Raw genomic sequence first — 19,931 nt, forward strand, 5'->3', positions numbered from 1 at the left:
CAAATGGTGCCGCTAATGTGTAGATGTCAACAGAACACAATATACTGGTGATTGATGGAATCCCTCCAAATTATCAGCACTTCAAATGACATACAATGCATTTTTTTCATTTATCCATACATTTAAGTTTGGGGAATACTAGTGCAGCAAATGTGTAGTGCTCATTTTTTATCTGAGTCCCTTTACTTTATATACAAAATAAAAGAAATTGTTTTTATTAGCAACACAACTGAAAACTTCCTTCAAACAAATGTCACTTTACCACAAATATTGCAGAATCAGCTGCATTATTTATGCATTTACGAAACATCGTTGTCGTCATACATGCCTGTAAATAACAAACTGCCAGGTAGCATAACATCGCAATGTAACTCTCGCATTAGCATTCAAGAAACATCAAAACATGACCACTTTCTTATTATAGTCCTATGAACCTTAACCCTTATCGAGGCACAACTCTACTGATCATGTGATGAACAAGTAAGGCATGGACCTGACCACCAGCTGGTGCAGTGTAGAACTGTGATACTCTCAGGTAATGCTGCCAGTTGCTTTTATGGGATGACCTGATAGTGAGAAATGCATATCTTCACGGTTATGAATGCAGTTCAAAAACTAGAGCTATCATGTAAATTATTATGTCTGTTTCAACTCCAGCAGCACCAGATTAATGAAGTTAATCTACTTTCATTTTCAGAACATTTTGTATATCAGCATAATCAAAGTGAGGGGAGTATGTCAGAGTATGAATTTAGATCATCACCTGATCTATATGTTTTAACCAGCATTTCATTGTGACATGATCACCATCAACCTCTGTTGGAATGTATTGTGATGGGCAAATGGCAGCAATATCCTGTAGTTGAACAAGCTGTGGTGCATAGTAGCAGTGCCCAGTTACTTGTCCCATTGCCACTGGAAACCTTTTCAAACTATAATACTACCAAACTCCTGTGATGAGAACTACATTTCCAGCATCCAACTACTTTTAACTTACACTACTTTCTACCTACCTTGTTCCGTTATATTCTGAAAATGCTCCCTGTCTCCTTGTAAATAGCAGCCTTACTTACTTTCTTTCTTTCTTTTCTCCCTTCTTTCATTTATCGTTTGTACAGTATTTTTATTTCTTTTTTTCATTTTTAAAATGTTTTTGCGTTCAACTTTCACCATTTCTGTTTCCCCTCCTTTAGTGTGATTGTCACCTTAGATGATAAATATCACACAACAAAGACAAAATAATACAGTTTAATCACTAGCTGATCCCTGAATTCTTTCTGATGTTTACCACAACTTTCATGTAGGAAGTGCTTCAGAAATGAATGAAATGAATAGTTGTACATTAGGTCAGACTCAACATTAAAATTTGTGTGTTCCCTAATTGCCAGGATAAAAAAGTAAACCAGTTATCAACCTGAAAGTTGGTCTGAACATCACAGTGCTTTACAATAGATTGTTTTATTGGAGGTAGTATGACCTTACCTTTGTTCAATCTTCAAACTGACTTTTCCAAACAGTTATAGGGGACCTATTGTTTCAATTGTACTCCAAATCACAGGGCAACTTGGCATGTTTTAGATTAAGAAACAATTTCAGAGGTGAAGAAAGTGATAAGTGACAGATAAAAGTGCTAGGAATGACTATGGATCAAACCATACACCTCTGGATCTTAAGTATGACACATAACCACTAAACCATTTTTGTCAAGATGAGCACTTTTTTTTCAATAGCTTTTTACTCGGCTTTTCTGTATTCATCCAATCCATGTACTTCACACACAACTTCAATCTCATTGCCTGTATTTGTATTTTCATTTCGCATTTCTTCAGTTCTCTGACAATTTACCATCAGTGGATCTTCTCCTCTACCTCCAACTACAATGGTTCTCATGTTATGACATTGCTATATCTCAGTTTTACTTATTGCATTGCCCTCTAAATGATACTTTTGGCATGGGCTATTATTTTTTACTTCTACAAACTTTTTTGGTAAATTACTGCCTTTATTCACTTCAGCAGCCTATTCAAAGTTTAATAATTAACACTCAAAATGGTTATCATTATTAACTGACAGTGGTAACACACATATTTTTACACTCTCTGGTTTGTGTTCTCTGTGGAAGCAAAAACTTAATGCTACACACCAGTAACAGTGGAATTTCTTCTTTGACTGAAATATACTCAAAATGTTTCTCCAATATTGGACTTGGTTCATCATCTGAATTTATGAGGAAATCAGTTTCTATTTCTCATGCTTTAACTTGAATTATAGACTGATTGCAGTCTCTAGGAATTTATTTCTATTCTTCTTTCAACAAATTCTGTGAAACCAAACTAGAATTTTCACACGTAAACTTATTTATCACTCTTAGCCTCAATCCAGCAATCACTTGGCAGATTGTTCTCTTGCATAACACGGAAGTATCATTGTTGACCCTACAGCATCAGAATGAGCTTCTATTACATATTTTATGCCTGTCTCTTACACTCCACAACATCTTTCTTTCTTTTTTTTTTTCAAAATAATCATCAACTTTATGCCATATCTTCAATTATTCTTAGTAATCTTCATATTCTTAACCTATTATTCTCACTCTCACAATCACATTCTGCCTATCTTCCTCTCCTATCAACACATTTTTTAAAAATTAAGTAACTATGCTACACTCTTCTCCTTCTTGTATTCTATCTTCTCTTGATATGAAGTAAACCTTCACCATAGCAGTTGCCTAATCAATGGTTTTACTACTTCATTTTCATTCTGCTTTACTACTTCATTTTAATTCTGATTTATCCAGCTACCTATCCCATTCAATTTGGTGTAATCTTCATTACTTGATTACTTGAATATTCTTCCAGCACTGTAATTCCACATGTATTGAATGTCCTGTGTATTCTTTTTAAGAATTTTTTAAACAACAAGCCCACTTTGACTGACTGCTGCAGATTTGCTTCTGCCCTTATGAACCAATACTTTCAATCCATCATCCTACATCAAAAGTATTAACTGCTTCCTCCACCGGCTATCCACAGTTGATTCTTTTTCATCACCTAGTGCCATGTTTGTCATTGTTAATGCTACCTCTCTCTAGCCAACATCCCCAATGCCTATGGCCTTACCTGGTTCAGGGCAAGCATCCTTGTCTACCCTCTCTCACAATCTTAACACCTTCTCTTCCATTTGCTTCAGGTTATCCTCTTCAACTCAGTAATCCATCTTCCTAAATGTTGACATCGAATTCACTGATGGCCCCAAATAAACCTCTGTTCACATTAAACACACAGGTCACTAACAACAGCTTCACTTTGACAGCTGCCATCATTTTCAAACCAACAATTCTACTCATAGTGTGTGGCCACTCACAGAGCCTGCATATGTAGTGAAAAACAGTCTCTACTGAAGTACACAGAAGACCTTGCTGAGATCTTTACAGATCAACAATACTCTCTCCACCTCGCCCAGAAACAAATTCACAAATCTCCTGTGCCCTTTCACAACATACATGCAAATACTCTTTATATACCTGCTCACCAGGCATAATGGAACTCCCCATTCATAGTACAATAGCATCAAGCACTGGAACAACTGAATCATTTTTTTCCACCAGGGCTTCAAGAACTGCTAGCTCTGAAATGAGGAATATCCTCCTCACTGTCAACCCACTCTGCCCTCCCATCCACCACCTCCACAACTTATGTACTATCCATGTTTGTCTATATGCCACTGGTCTTAGCTCATTGCACAGTAGATCATATTACTATGGAGGTACCAGGTATAAGACTGAACCCATTTGTCCACCCAACATTTCCTCCTTCAGTTCTGTTACTGGCATCCTATCCTGTCAGAGTTAAAATCATCAGTAAAAGCAGCCATCTCAGACCCAACCTCACTAAAACTATGGCACAGGATCCTGTGTCAGTGCAAGCACTAACCAATATCAACTTGTCTGAGAGGCCAGTGTCAAACACTTCCTAAGATTAATCAAGTCCACTCAAGATCGGAATATGCCACTAACCCTAATATGTATGACTTAATAGTGGTTTCATGTCTTGTGCCATTTTAATCTATCCCATAATGCTAACTTTTCTAAAATACGCAGCTTAGGAATGCTACTTCTAAATGTTCTTTGCCACCTCATCCCTTCTCCTGCTGCAATCTCCACTACTACCTCCCTACACATGACTCTACTTTCTTCATTCAATCTTGTTCCCCTCCTATACAATTCCAACCTCCATTCCCTGAGCCCACTTCACACTATATTTCTGAGACTCTTGATCGTTCATCCTCTCCCAGCTTACTGACCCCCTGATCCCATGTATGTGTGTATGGGAGGAGGCAGAGGGGGGAACACACATGCGTGTGCCAGCAAACATGTATACAAATGAATGATTACAATGAGCCTGTAGTATCAGTTTACAAATACAGTTTGAAAACGAAACATGCATGCTTCAGTAAGTCAAATATAGAGTAGCAATAGGTCACATTAAATATAAATTTCTGTTGTATGAGTGTTCTGATAAAAAAAACTTGTAAATAAGATCAAACCATAAATTGTGATGCGAAAGGAAAATATGTTCTTGTTAGACAGTACCTCAGCTATCTCTTCACTGAGTGTTCTTTGTGTTGAGGATCCCCCTCCATAGATGGTCCAGTCCTCTGAAAATGCTTTTCCATTTGTGACATAAGTACACAATTTGTTGACTGAATCAATTAATCTCTCTCTCTCTGTCTGCCAAATTTCTTCGTTGCAATAAAATTCTTCATTCACTTTCCGAAATTCTTTAGTGATACAAAAGATCCGATGTTCAACAGCATGAGCTCTGGAACAACAAAATGTACAAAATTCTTGAATACGAAGATTCTTTTTACAAGGACAAGTAAAAAAATCATCCTTACTTTTGTCATTACATTTTATTATGCACACGTTTAGAGAATGTAGGTACATAATTTTCTACATATGATCTCCTTTGCAATGCATTTGTTCCAAGGTGCCACAAGCTTGCATACTTCCTCCAGGACAAAAGTTCTTGGTTAATTACAAAATCATTCATGTAAGACCTGCAGCTTGTTGTTGGATGAAAATTGATGACCTCATAAAGCATCTTTCAGAGGTGCAAAGAGATGATCATCAGAAAGAGCAAGATAATTGCTATAGGCAACACCCTGAAGTGCAAATGGAGCAAGGTTACATTTATTTGGTGTAGAGATGGGCAATTTGCTCCTGAATTGATTCAAAGACTCAGATTGGTGCCTCAAACAGTCTCTCCAGTGACATTAGTGTCCATGTGTATGAATAAATTTGCATATCACAGTAATGTGTGCAGCTTTTCTCAGCCATGAAAAGAATAGAAAATGTACAAAGATCAGGTCTTCAGAACACTGCATTCATGTAGAAGTCATTTTGTCGCATTATACAGAGTGTAAAGGATAACGCTTTGCAATGTACTACAGTGGTCCAGAAGAAGTCAAGACGAACAATTTGATGTAGGACACTTGTAGTATGTATTCAGAAAACTACCTCAAATTGGCCTACAAAAACTACCTAAGTTAAACTACTTGCACATACCTGTAGCATGAGATTTTCAATATCTCATGCTCTCTTTGTACAAACTATTAGTCCAAGAGAAAAAGATGAATAGGACCTTTTTTGTAAGAAATTTAATGTCATTTAATTTTGTACTGGGATACGTTATTGATAGAAGCCATGTTTTTTGAGTTATTCAAGAAAAATGTCCAAAGTGACCTTCAAATGCACCCCCATCCCCAAATTCAGGATTTCTAGTATACTGATCATGGCAATCCCTCCTATCACTCTACAAAAATGTTTGACTACATGAATTATTTCCAATATTCAACCTTGTTTTGTCTTCATTGACTGAGCTATTTTTGCCACCTGCTTACTGGTGCACTTCCAAATTTTAAAGCTGACATGTGTAAATTTTACCTCACAGTTTTGTGAATTTCAACAACATAAATCAACAATTAAATTATTTTGCTTGTCTGCCGTTCTTACTACAAACCTATTGTGCTTGTAAGGGTTAAGTTTAGATAGAACTGTAAATTTAATTAGTTACTGTATTACATGTACAAAACCCTTTTCTTCTTTTGCTACTGTCATGGGAAAGCTTAAATTAATAATCTTAACAAACTAGCTGAATAAGCATATGGCGTAACAGCCAAGTCAATGAAGACGAAAAAAGGTCGAAAATGGGAAATGATTCACGGAGTCCCACATTTGTATAGAGTGGTAGGAGGGAGTGTCACGAACAACATGCCAGAAATCTTGGCTGGTGGGGAATGAGTGTGGGGTGGGGGTGTTTTTTAAGGTCACTTTGTACATTTTTCTTGAATAATGTCAAAAAATGAGATCTCTCTAGCAAAAACTATCTCAGTAAAAAATTAAACTAAATTACATTTCCTACAAAAAAAAAAGATCCTATTCATTTTTTTCTCTGGCACTAATAATTTGCCTGAAGAGAGCAAGAGAATGCTGAAAACCTCACATGACACCCATGTGCTCTACCTCAAATAGTTTTTGTAGATTAATTGAAGGTAGTTTTCCAACTCGACAGATCACAGATGTCCTACATCTTGACTTCCTCTACATTGTTGTGGTAAATTGCAAACAGTTATCATTTACACCTTGATTTGAAAAGAAAATCTCAAATTTCAGACACCCAAAAAATGTTTTGAGTGAGTTGTTACTTCTTATCCTTTGATGTAGCATCAGACTTTGAATATGTTCCTGGTGAACATGTAAGTCGCATGAGCAGCAGTCTTCAGTCACCACTCACATGGAGCAGATCACAAAGCAACTCAGGGATTATTCCCCTCCCAAAGGCTCACATGATCACTGCTTTCCATGGCTCACAGCAAAGCAGATCGCAAAGTGCCCACAAGTCATTCTCCTCTCTGGACTCCTGGCTAACTCACTGATTCAGCTTGCAGCTCACTTTCTTGACTCAGCACCTCTTCATCCAAGTTCAGTTCTTCTGGATATTGTTATTTATCATAATAACAGTCTGTATTTGCACACTTACTTTTACATATACGATAGTGAGTGTCTATATTATTTTTTTAGTTTTTATTTATTTAATGAGATAGATTAATGCCTTCTGGACCCCTCTTACATCAAACCAGAGATTTATATGTAATTTCCAAACTTAGTACATCATAGTTACTTTTCTAAACTCATGTTTTTAATATGAGATGTCATCTTCTTCTTCTTTTTCATGTGTTGGGAATTTGCCTGTTAAGCCCTCTTGGTTGAAATTATTGATATTGTCACATTTTCCTTGCTCTTTCTAAAGGTCTTCCGCCCACTAAGCAACAATTCATCATTAATTCTGGCATTCTGTTGTCTTCCATTCTTGTGACATAGACCTTTGTTGTTCTTCTATTCCTTAACCTATTTATTTAAGCTTTCACTCCGATCTTTTCTCTGATATCAGTATTCTTCATCCTATCAGACAGGATGTACCCTTATAGTCTTCTCAGGAACTGCATCTCCACTGCTTGTGTTCCTTGTTCATTTCCTTTTGTTTCAGTCTACAACTCACTCCCAAATGTCATAGTTAAACTTTTTTACTTTCCTTTCTATGTTATTTCACAATAGGACCACATCAGATAAAAATGCAGATATAGGGACCTGAATTAAAAATGGAAGATGCCTTCCTTTTATTTATTTTTGAAGTGTATTGTGTGTGGTGAGCCATGAAAAAGAGATAGTTCATCCCAGTGAATGAGCAGTTCTGCTCCTGTCTCTGAAGAGAATGGTTTTGTCCATCTCTAGTTTGGTAGGCCTGGACATGCATTAATCATTCAACAGCAGCACTTCCTGTAACAAGAGGCCTTCGTAAGCAAACTGCTAACTTTTTAACTTCTAGGGCCCTGTAACACACTATTGTGCACTATCAATAGTAGACAGCTGCTCTGGGTAATCTTTGAGTACAATGCCTTCTCCATTCTAAAATACAGTTAGTTCCATTTTTCCTGAAGAATATTGTGACTTGAATATTTTATATACCACTGATTATGGATGGGTGTTTCTGCTCCACACACTGTCATTTGAATTGGAGTTGTGGCGTTCGAACAGTGATTAATTTTCTTCAAAAAGCAGTCAACTTCTCTATTGTAGTGCCCCTGACTAATCTCAACAAGTTCTGTCTTGTGCTACTCCTGTGACACAAATCTTGCCTGACTTCATGACAGAAACTGAGTGTCTCATGGAAGACAGTATCATAACTAAACCGCAGAGCATATGCAGCCTCATCAATGGGCACTCACTGGTTTGTAATATCGTACCATCTATAGTATATGATGAATCTTCTTGTTTGTAATAGTAGTTAATGGTTGACTTGTACCCACTGCTTTTGTCATACTTGTCCCACCAATTTCAAATATCTCTGTCAACTCAAACACAGAATGACAATCTGGCCACAGACAATCTTAACAGCACTTGGTATTTACTATAAGTGTCACAGACATGTTTTATAGTGTCACAGAGTAATAATATTCATGAATTCATGCACTATTTTAATTATGGTTAATTACCTGGAACTTTAGGCTTACAAAGAATGTAATATGTGCAAGGTCTGAACTACACACTGATAAAATTAAAAAATTTGAATGAAGCAGATGGATAAGTTATACAGTAAGTTAAACTGATTAAAATTGGAAGAACTGGCATGCCATTAAGTATGTCCAAATGGTGGGAAGAGGAAATAATTTTTTCACATCATGGTTTAACAATAGACACAGCCTTACACTCACAAAGCAATACAACATTCACCTTGAAAGAGTCACAAAAATTTAAAAAAAATATATCCAGCAAAAATAGGCAGCAAGAAACCCCTTACACAACAAACTAAGTCAAGCAGCATGTAATCAAAGTGAAGCACTTCACCCACTTTTTTGATATGGAGTATGTTATTGGCTTTGCTTTTCAAGCAAATGATGAAGTGTTGTTGTTTATTGCATTAGCCTCAATTGCTATTCCCCGTGCAAACTTGAAAATTCTTCACTGAATTTGAGCAAATAATATTTTCCCACTCTTGTAGCACTAATTATTGTACCCTGAATTGTTCCCCTTTCAATCATATGTGTTTGTAGGATCTTTCTGTGATTGTTGTAATCAGATTTCCAGAGTAAACATGCCATTCAGCCCCAAACAAACTCTGAAAGCAGTTGCTTTTGTGAGATGACCACAATACGGATTACACTGCAGAAGTGTTAAGGACTACACCTTCCAAAATTTCTAGAACCATATGAAGGTACAGGGAAACTGGAGGCTTTGCATGGAGACCAGAAACAGACTGAGAAGAGCAACATCAAAGAGAGATTACCACTTCTTACAACTTCAAGTTTTTCATAACTGTCACACCACCGCTACTGAAGCACGGAATCAACTCCACCAAGTTCAAGGGGTCAATGTTAGTGAAAGAACTGTTCGAAGAATATTGGAAGAAGCCAATCTTCAGTCCAGATGACCTGCAACAGGTTTGGAACTCACCAGAGAGCATTGCACAGCTCGACTATGTTTCACAAGAGAACATCTTGGCTGGACAGTACAACAATAGGATCAAATGTTCACATATGAGTCATTGGCCTCTAATCACCTGATAGAAGAGAGGGAATCTGGAGAAGCCAGGGGAAAAGTATTCCCCTTGCACATTCTCATCCAGGATGCCTTTTCTGGGTTGTTCTGTGATGGTGTAGGCAGGAATCAATACAGCTGCAAGGATGGATTTGGCCTTCATGGAGCATGGGAACCTTATCTCACATCGGTATGAGGAGGAAATCTTTCTGGAGCATGTTGTGCCTTTTGCTCCATTTATTGGTAATGATTTCACATTAATGCATGACAATGCATGCCCACATGTTGCGAGAACTGTGTGAGAGTTCTTGGATGAAACAGAGATTCTTGCTAACAGCTGGCCTTCTAAAAGCCCTGATTTGAATCCTATAGAGCACGTTTGTAACAGGCTGGGGAGAAGAGGCCATAGCACTATCTAGTGACCCTACGGGACCTACAGAATGCCCTCCTGGAAGAATGGGATATGATTCATCAACAGGACATTGCCACATTCATCAGGAGCATGCCTAAAAGGTTGAATGCCATCACTGCAGCAAGAGGTGGCAATACACACTTTTGAAGATACAAACAGAGGTCTGGAGATCATCTCCGAGGTCTGTGAAGTAAAGTGTGAAATGTTAAACAATGGCAACTGCTGGTTGGAATATCAACAATGTAGGAAAGGACAGACTGCTACTTATTGTAAAGACGACATGTCAAGTTGCAGACAGGTGCAATTAAAACACACTTACACAAAGCTTTCAGCCAGAGCATTCACCAGTAAAAAAGAGAGACACACCATTCACACACACAGCAAGCATACCTCGCGCACACATGATCACCATCTCCAGCATCTCGGTTTGGAATGTAACTAACAGACGGGATGCAAGCAGCAATCTGGAGGGGGAGAGGGGGGGGGGGGGGGGAGGAAGTGGTTATAGTGTACGGGTGAGGAGAGAGACATACACTGTCTGGTGGAGTGTCAGAGACTACACTGCCAACAAGGCACAGAATCAGGAGGCTGTGGGGCAGGGAGATGGGGAAAAAGAAGCAAAAAAGGAGAGGCACAGGGAAAGATGGGAAAATGCATTGGCAGAAGGCTGCACACAAAGAGGGAGGGAGATGGGAATGGGGAGGAGATGATAGGGCAGAGAGGGTGGAAACTGTTTGATGGAGGGTGTGAGTACAGTATGTTACGTTACCATAGGTTGAGGCTGGGATAATTACGGGAGCAGACAAGGTGCTATAAGGATAACTCCCATCTGTGCAGTTCAGAAAAGCAGGTGGTGGAAGGAAGGATCCACATGGCTTGGATAGTGAAGCAGTCATTGAGATCAAGTGTATGTTCAGCTGCATGTTGTACCACAGGGTGGTCTAATTTGCTCTTGACCACAGTTTGGTGGTGGCTATTCATCGTGATGGACAGCTGGCTGGTAGCTGTGCAACGATTGCAGCAGATCTGGTAAATGACATGGCTGGTTTCACAGGTGGCCCAGCCCCTGATGGGGTAGGATAAACCTGTGACGGGAGTGGAACAGGAAGTGATGGGTGGGTGGATTGGGCAGGTTTTGCACCTGGGTCTTCCTCAGGGATATGATCCTTGTGGAAAGGGGTTGGGATTGGGCATAGCATATGGATGTACAAGGATGTTGTGGTTAGGTGGGTGACACAACACTACTTTAGGAGGGGTGGGAAGTATCTCTGGTAGGATGTCCGTCATCAGGGCATGATGATAACTAATTTCCAGCCCTGGGGGTCAAAGGCACACTCATTTGTGGCTGGTTCTTGGAGGTGTGAGGATTGGGGGTGTGAGGGGAAATTGCATAGGAGATCTGTTTGCGGACTAGGTCAATGGGTAGTGCCTGTCTGAGAAGGCCTTGGTGAGACCCTCAGCATACTGAGGAGCAAGACAGTTTTTGTGACTGCAGGTACGCCGCCCCCGGGTGGCCAGGCTGTATGGGAGGGATTTTTTGGTGTGAAAGGGATGACAGCTATCAAAATCCAGGTACTGTTGGTAGTTGATGGGTTTAATGTGGACAGAGGTGTGGATGGAGCCATCAGAGAGGAAGAGGTCAACATCTAGGAAGGTAGCATGCCGATTGAGGAGGACTACGTGAAGTGGATGGGAGAGAAGGTGTTGAGGGTGTGAAGGAATGAAGATAGGGTGTCTTGGCCCTCAGTCCAGATCATGATGATATCCTCAATGAATCTGAATCACACTAGGGATTTGGTGTTCTGGGAGGCTAGGAAGGTTGCCTCTAGATGAGGTGCCCATGACTGTTCCACAGATCTGCTTATATACCTTCCCTTAAAATGAGAAGTAGCTGTGGGTTAGAATAAAGTTAGTAAGGTCTATGAAGAATGAGGTAGTGGGTATGGAGTTTGAAGGACATTGGGAAAGGTAGTGTTCAATAGCAGTAAGACCAGGGGCATGAGGGATGTTGGTGTATAGGGAGGTGGCATCAACAGTGATGAGTAGGGATCCAATAGGTAATGGGGTGAAGATGGTGGAGAGTCAGCAAAGGAAGTGGTTGGTGTCTTTGACCTGGGAGACTGGATTACAGGCAGTTGGTTGGAGTTGTTGGTCAATGAAGGCTGAAATTCTTTCAGTGGGGGCATAATAACCAGCTGCAATTGGGCATCTAGAATTGCTGGGTTTGTGGATTTTGGGGAGCATTTAGAAGGTGGGTGTGCGAGATGTGATAGGGGTGGGAGGGAAATGGATTCAAGTGAAATTCTCTGGGAAGGGACTAAGGTTTTAAGCCGGGATTGGAGTTTGTGTTGGACTCCTGGGCTGGAATTACTCTGGCAGAGTTTATAGGTGGAGAAGTCAGATAACTGGCAGAGGCCTTCTACCAGGTAGTCACTGCAATTCATACAAACAGTGGTGGACCCTTTGTCTGCAGTTAGGATGATTAGGCCAAGATTTGTTTTCAGGTTGTGTATGGCTGTTCTTTCTTCAACTGAAAGATTGATGTTCTGAAGAAGGGACCTGGGGAAGGATGGTGAGGCTAACTTGAAGGTAAGGAATTCCTGGAAAGTGACTAGCAGGTGGTAGGTGGGAGGGGAGGAAGGATCACAGTTGGATGGTGGTGTGAACTGGAGGAGGCAGGGTCCAATGATGGAATTAGGGTACTTTTGGTTGGAGAGATTGGCTGCAAAGAAGTCCTTCCATTGTAGGAATTGGGAGCAGGAGAGTAGGTCTTTGACAAGTCCAGCATGGTTAAAGTTGGGTGTAAGGCTAAATGTGTGAACTTTGGATAGCACTGAATGGATAGCTATGAAACTTCTGGGGAGCTGAGGGTTCTGGTGGGAATGTTAACAACAGTGTTATGGGAATGTTTTGGCACTGGATTTGGTGGAGAGTTGGTAGTGAGTTTTAGGGGATGTGGCAAATTGAAAAGGTTGGCTAGGCAGGGTTTGTCTGCTATGAGGTATGGATGAGTAGGAACACTGTGGGTACAATAGGAGTTCAATAGTGGTGCCCCCAGGTGGCAGAAGAATGTCAGCAGGTTGGATAACTTATGGAGGCGGTGTCTGGAATGCTCCTTCAGGTGCTGGAGAGGGAGGGATTCAGTTTCAGAGATGTGAGAGATGCGTGTATGAAATAGGGATTGCAGAGTAGTAGTATCCTGTGAAGAGAGCAGAGGTGATTCTGGGATGCCTGTGCCATGGAGTAGTGTTTTTGCAGTATCAGGTTTGTGAGGGCCAGGTCCTTGCACAGACCGAAAAGGTGTAGGTCATAGTGAAAGTAGGGGTGCGATCCAGAGAAAGGAATCTTTACAGGTAGGCCATTTGGAGGGATTCCATGGTTTAGGCAGCATTTGAGACACAGGATGTGGGACTGGGTTTCAGCCAGGGAAAGTGATGCTTTTCTGAATTGGTGCAGAAAGATGGAGCAAAGGTCCACTGAGGCAGGAATGGTTTAAAGAAAATGGTAATGATGGATAAATGGGCAAAATATGTGTTGATGGTTATGAGAGGAGCTGGATGAAAGAAAATACATGTAAAGATGCTTGAAAAATATATAAAGACATGCAGAAACACACAAAGATATGCTAAAGTATGCACAGATATGTAAAAATACATAAAACCATGTGAAACCTTGACAAACCAAGTAAACATACACATAAATATGTTGAAAACATTCAGAAATTTGGGAAAAAAGAAATGATGAAGTGTGGGATTGTATGTGTTGCTATAAGTGAAGTGAGAGTCATGGGAGATGGGTTAGGCTGAGGATCAAAAGTTCATGTGGCACAAGCAGGTGTGGGAAACAAAATGCTAAAGTATGTCAGGATGAGGGATAAGGTGGGATCAATAGAATAAATAGAGTTATAACTATCAAAGGAAATAATCTGGAACATCAGATGGTGCATTGACAATCCGTGCGATCACGGAGTCTGTGTTGTGCAAGGATGACCGTTGATACAGCATGGCTCAGAAGTAGATGCGGGTTGGAAGGCGATGAATAAACATAGGAAAAAAGAGAAAGAACAGACACTGAGAAGGGTAATGCTATAGAGAAGAGTAACAAAAGAATACATCGCAGCATTGTAAGATGGAAGAAAGTCATTTTTGAACTGTTCTTCCTAATCCACCCTACAGCCTGTGTCTCACACCTTTCAGCTTCCACCCATTTTGCCCAATGAAGTGCGTGGCCAACAGGGAGGTTATTGATGCAGCAAGATGTTGGCTCTGATGTTGATCAGTAGAGTGGTACCATGTTCACATACAGGCCCTCCCAGTAAGGTTGCATAAGCTTGTCACACTGAACAGAGATTAATATTGAAAAACAGGGTTCTGTAACCAAAAGAATAGGGAATAATATGGTGTATTGGAATCCTGAATAAAACAAATCTGCTTTCAGAAAAAAAAGTACTGCATTACTTACTGAACACCACTTGATAAATCCAAAATAGGTTACTTGGAGGGATGAAATATTGCAAACTGATGCAAGTATTCACAAAGCATAACATGCTGTGGTTGTACTGTCCATTTCAACTGACACTCTACCTTGAACCCCAAGAATTTGGTGTCTGTTACACATTCTAACACATAATCATCAATTCTGAATCTAGCATCACTGTGTTTTTTATTCAACCAGAAGTACATACAATTAGTTTTCTTTATGTTTAGAGTTACTTTATTTCTCAGTGACCAATTGTGAACATCTTTAAGGACTGCATCAGCATGTTCTGTCAACTGTTTTGGAATTTTAGCTGTCATCACTATGTTGCTGTCATAGGCAAACATGTTTTTTCTCCATGTCCAACACACTGTGAGAAATTGTTAAAGCAAATAAGAAAATGGAATGGACCTAATGCACTCTCCTGTGGGATTGCCTCTATTAATATATTTTGTATCTGACAGGTGTTTTACTAGAAATCCTTTTGAAATATGTGATACCTCATCTTGTTCTAGGTACGACTTAAACCATTTCTTAGCCACACCTCTAATTTATTAGCCACACCTCTAATTTATGTAATAATTTTAGGGTGCAAAAACAACTAAGGTCATAAGCACTTGTGTCATAACCTTAGAATACCAATAAGTTGAAGAAGTTAGAAGCGACTATACGTTAAGCCCAATCGACAGAAGGAAAGAAAGCTACAAATCCCCTTGGAGAAAGGTCCACAAAATATGCTGTAGAGGCAGTGGAGTTCCCTACCCAAAGAATAATGTCCTTTGCCATACTGCTATGACAGTTAAAAGGTCATTCACTAAACTGCTCGATAACTTAGACGGCAAACATACACTTGAACATAAGCAGTTAAAAAAAGTCCGTTGGGTTGGGAAATGGTGAAAAATCAAGGGTTGATGACAATGAGCACAAAGTGGTGGGGAATCACCACTTAACTAATGGAGATGCCTAAAAGGTCAGTGCCCAATGCGCAAACTAACTAAAATGATCTCCTCGTGAGGAGAGAGCCGAGAGGAGGTTGGCCAAGTGATTTGGAGAGGTTTAATTAATTCCTCAGAGCTTGTTTCCGTGAAGAGAAGGCTACTGGTGATGCCAAAGTGACACAATCTGCTGACAGACGACAACATGGAGGAGATTATCAGAAGGAATGGAAGAGCTAGCAGGCCAAGGTAGGAGGACTACATGGCGGCAGCTTCAGCAATCTCATTTCCCATCAGACCAACATAACCAGAAACCCACATGAGCAGCATGGTGGCTCCCTCAACAGCAAGCAAGTGGAAGCTTTCTTGGACCCAATGCACTAAAGGATGGGCTGTGTACAGCACACAGACCCTCTGTAGGGCATTGGAGAATCGGAGCATATGACACAATTAAAAAGCCTGTGTTGCTGGATGTGCTGGGTAGCCTGATAGAGGGGGAAGAGCTCTGCTGCAAAAATTTAGCAGTGTTCTGGAAGCCAAAATCAGAAATGGTCGGTGCCATTGACAAAAGCACACTCGACACCACAGTCGGTATTAGAGCCATCAGTGTACTGAAGGTGCTATTGCTATATTGTGAGTGAAGGTCTAGAAACTTACAGTGATAGATTGAATTTGGAGTGGTGTCCTTGGGAAGTGAATGAAATCCAAGATGAACACAGGCCACCACATGTATCCTAGGTGGTGAAGGGTCCACACCCATCAGTAATGTGGCAGGTAGTGTGAAGTTAAGATGCCAGAGCAGCAGCCGAAAGTGAACCCCTGGAGGTAACTGAGAAGAAGGGCACTTTCCATACTGGCGGTCAAGGGAGTCATTGAAAAAGGAGGCATAGGATGGATGGCTGGGCATGGAAGATAAATGGCATGCGTATCTGCTGAGGAGGACATCATGCTGATATGACAGTGGTAGATCGGCAGCCTCTGCACAGCGACTCTCAACCAGGCTTGTGTAAAATGTGCCAGTGGCCAAACGTATTCCATGATGGTGGGTTGTGTTAAGACAGCATAAGACAGATGAACGTGCATATGAATAAATGAAACACCCATACCCTAGTTTTGATTGGACAAGGGATTGGTATAAATGGAAGAGGGTGGCCTGATCTGCTCCCCAGGACTTATCGCTTAGGGCATGTGGAACATTGAGGAACCGGGTACATGGTGCAGTCAGGTACGACATGTGGGAGGACCATGAAAGTTTTCTATCTAGTATGAGCCACAGAATTTTGTAGTTTCATGGAACTGGAGAGCAACAAGCCCAAGATGTAAAGACGCTAAAAGAAACCCACTGCACTCTGTGAGTTAATGAGCATTGTGCTCTCATTTAAATATATGGCCGAAAGAATCAGCTTACAGGAATTGTGAAACGAACCCTGTCATCGAGGACGGTGTGTCACAAAGGGCGCATATTCACCACAAGATGGGGAAATTCACAGGCGTCTATTGTCTATTTAGGCCTAAGTGCTGTAGTGTGTAAGTGAGACAGACGAGAACCTACATCAAAAGGAAACCCAGTAGAAGCCTTTGTGGCCAAGGAAATGTAGCAGTGTTAAATATGGCAGACCTAAGATCGACCATAAAGGAAAACATTTATGAAAACTATTTAATTCTGTAGTAATGCACGGAATCAAGCCACAGTAATTTTAATCTGCCATCCTCCGTAAATTTTCATGGTGATCCCAATAAAACTTGAATATTGATCATATCTATAATAGTTTAGGATTTACTGTTAAAGTGAAATTAACAAAGACTTGAATCCTAAAACCTGAACGCTTTGGCCAATCTTAATGATTGACATTTCATATACAAGCGCATCATTAAAATGACAGATGTTGTAAATATCAACACTGTAACTTTATTTCTTTAAAAAATATAGTAAATTTAAATTAGCAGTATTTACAGTTAAGCATCAGATCATCATTTCCACCACACAAAACACATTGAATGATGACAGCATGACACCTTATTGAATCATTAGGTAATAGAATATTTGTTGTAATTTTTCATGCATAGTAGTTACTTTTGCTCTTTATTTATTTATCAGAAAGCACATTGGTGCAAGGCTACTGACTGTGGCATTCAAAGCTAAGAAGGAAATTGTTTAGTTTTATGGTAAAATAATTTAACATTTATTATGTAATGGATATTATTGTTACTTTATTTAGAACATGAAAGTGGTCCAGCTTTGATTATTTAAATATGTTAAAATGTAAAATAAGATGTAGCCAATCAGATGGACGGCTTCAGGGAAGGGAACTGCACTAGTCAGTTGAGCGACAATTCTCAGCACACAGAAAATGCGGCCGGGGATGGGCAGAGGGAGTACTGGTGCAGATGCGAAAGCGGAAAGTTCTGATCGAGACTCCAAAGAGTACAGTTCGGTTGGAGACACCAGAGGGTACAGTTTGGATTGAGACATGAAAGTAGACAGTTGGTCTTTAGGCAGCTAGGACCTGAAATGACTCAGAAAATTTTGCGTTGTGTGGTATTGCTGGACCTAGTCTCTGAGCAGTGAGCAGCTGTGTGCCTGGTGTGAACTCTAACTTTTCGCATAGTCAACAAGGTGGAGAATTGAACTTGTAATTCACAATGAGATTGTGAACGATCGAAGTGTGTCAAATGGATATTCACACGAGTGTAACAGTAACTCTAAATACGACCACTTTTGCTATTAGTTTGCTTTCTAAACAAACATCATTCTAACCAAATTGCAACTGTGTGGCCTACATCATTTATGAATCATTAATTTAGTTCCCAATATTATTATTATTATTATTATTGTTATTATATGTTATGTTAACTTTGTATTTCTCAAACTTGCCATCAGCCAGGCAATTTAAACAAAGGGTCACAAGTGTCTAATTTAGGGGGTGTAATGTGACACATGTGGTTCAACCCCTAGATGAGTTTGAGCCAAGACATTTGATGAAGAGGAACAGCATGTGAGCCCAAACATCTTTGGGTTGTTAGCTCGAAATTGGGGGCTCGTCTGGGATAGGAATTTGGAAAGTATTAGGCGAGGGGTAAGAAGCTTGCAAAGTGTTGGAGCAGGATTGGATTTTGGAAAGTGTTAGTTGTGGAATATGAACTGTGGAAAGTTTTAAAATTGGACTTGAATTCTGCAAAGTGTTTCCAAAAGTGTTATCTGAACTTCAATAGGCAGGACCTCTCGCAAAAGTTAAATGAGAGATCAGTTCAGGACTGTATATTAGGTTTCTTTAACAGATGGGAAATTACAATTGTTAATTCTCACAGTTGATGACATTCTGTGACCTAGGTCCCAAGTCTGTGGCAGTTTAGGCAGTTTGCGTGGGGGCTCTGAGCTATGAATTTTGCAACAGTTGTGTGCACCGAGCTTTAGTAGTGGTTAGGAGTGAAAAAAAAAAGTAATGCGAAAGAAGAGGCGACATCAAAAGCAGCCAGCAGAGGCATCTTCAATGGCGATTCATCGCGCAGCGGCAGTTGCAGTACTGCAGCAGAGGCTACAAGATCTTCAGCATTGCCTTCAACTGCAACATCAGCAGCAATACCATAGCTTGATCCAGCATGACAAAGCTAAGTACCTGCACTGATAGTGAGATTATGTATGGCTCTGTAGTTCTATCGCCAATAACAGACATCGCTAAAATTAAGCAGTCAGCCAGTTTGTGTGGGTCCAAAAATACTAGTGAGCCGCTTAGCCTGAAGTCAGAGCGGTAGCGCGTGATCGGCGGTGAATTTAGTCCAAAATCAGGCAAGGGAGATGAATTTGGGGAGACACGATTTCGCAATTAATGCAAATTGTAAGAGGATTGCGATTCAAAATTGGTCAACCGATAATGGTCACGTAAATTTAAAAATTGACTCTGTTAAAACCGATATGGTTGATGTAAATTTAAAAATAAATTCGATTCAATCCAAAATGTCTTTGGTTGTGAAAGATGAAGCAGGTAAACTGGCTAGTGGAATCGAGGAATTGATTGACGGAAAATTAAAAACCATTCGGGATGAAATGGGTAAAATTTCTGTTGAAGTTAAGATACTTGACTCTAAGGCAGATCAAGCGGAGAAAAATTTCAGTTATAAGCTGGAGAAGCTGCATGCAGATCTGGGAGGCAACGTAAGAAATTGTATGAGTAGGCAAGGTGCTCTAATGGCTGAGACGACAGAGGCTATAAACCACTTGTCCGTTCAACTAGGGAAAGGGGAGAAAGAAGTAGATAAAATAAAGAAACAAGTGGAATCTGGAATTAAACTTGAAAATAGTGAAGTTAAAAAGAAAATCAATGAAATAAAAAGTGAACCGAATTCTTTAGCTGCACATCAAACCTCTACAGTGATCAGTGTTCCATTGAGAACTTGGGATTGGTCAAATGTTTTGCAGACGACAGGAAATATCACCCAGTAAATTTTCTAGCAGCATGCAGGGATGGTTTTATAAGGGGAATGTCTGACGAAGTGAAGATAAAATTCGTGAAAA

General features: G+C 40.1%; 1 protein-coding gene across 2 annotated transcripts in view; it reads right to left on the bottom strand.

Moving 5' to 3' along the window:
* The window catches only part of LOC124721950 (coiled-coil domain-containing protein 77-like), a 208,565-nt gene that overhangs the window by 17,111 nt on the left and 171,523 nt on the right, over positions 1–19,931 (bottom strand). For both annotated transcript variants that reach the window (XM_047247113.1, XM_047247114.1), the window contains exon 7: positions 4,592–4,820. In XM_047247113.1, the coding sequence (XP_047103069.1) occupies positions 4,592–4,820 (229 nt within the window). The remainder of the gene's footprint in view (positions 1–4,591; positions 4,821–19,931) is intronic.

Source organism: Schistocerca piceifrons, chromosome X (assembly GCF_021461385.2).
Source record: "Schistocerca piceifrons isolate TAMUIC-IGC-003096 chromosome X, iqSchPice1.1, whole genome shotgun sequence".
NCBI classification, from domain to species: Eukaryota; Metazoa; Arthropoda; class Insecta; order Orthoptera; family Acrididae; genus Schistocerca; species Schistocerca piceifrons.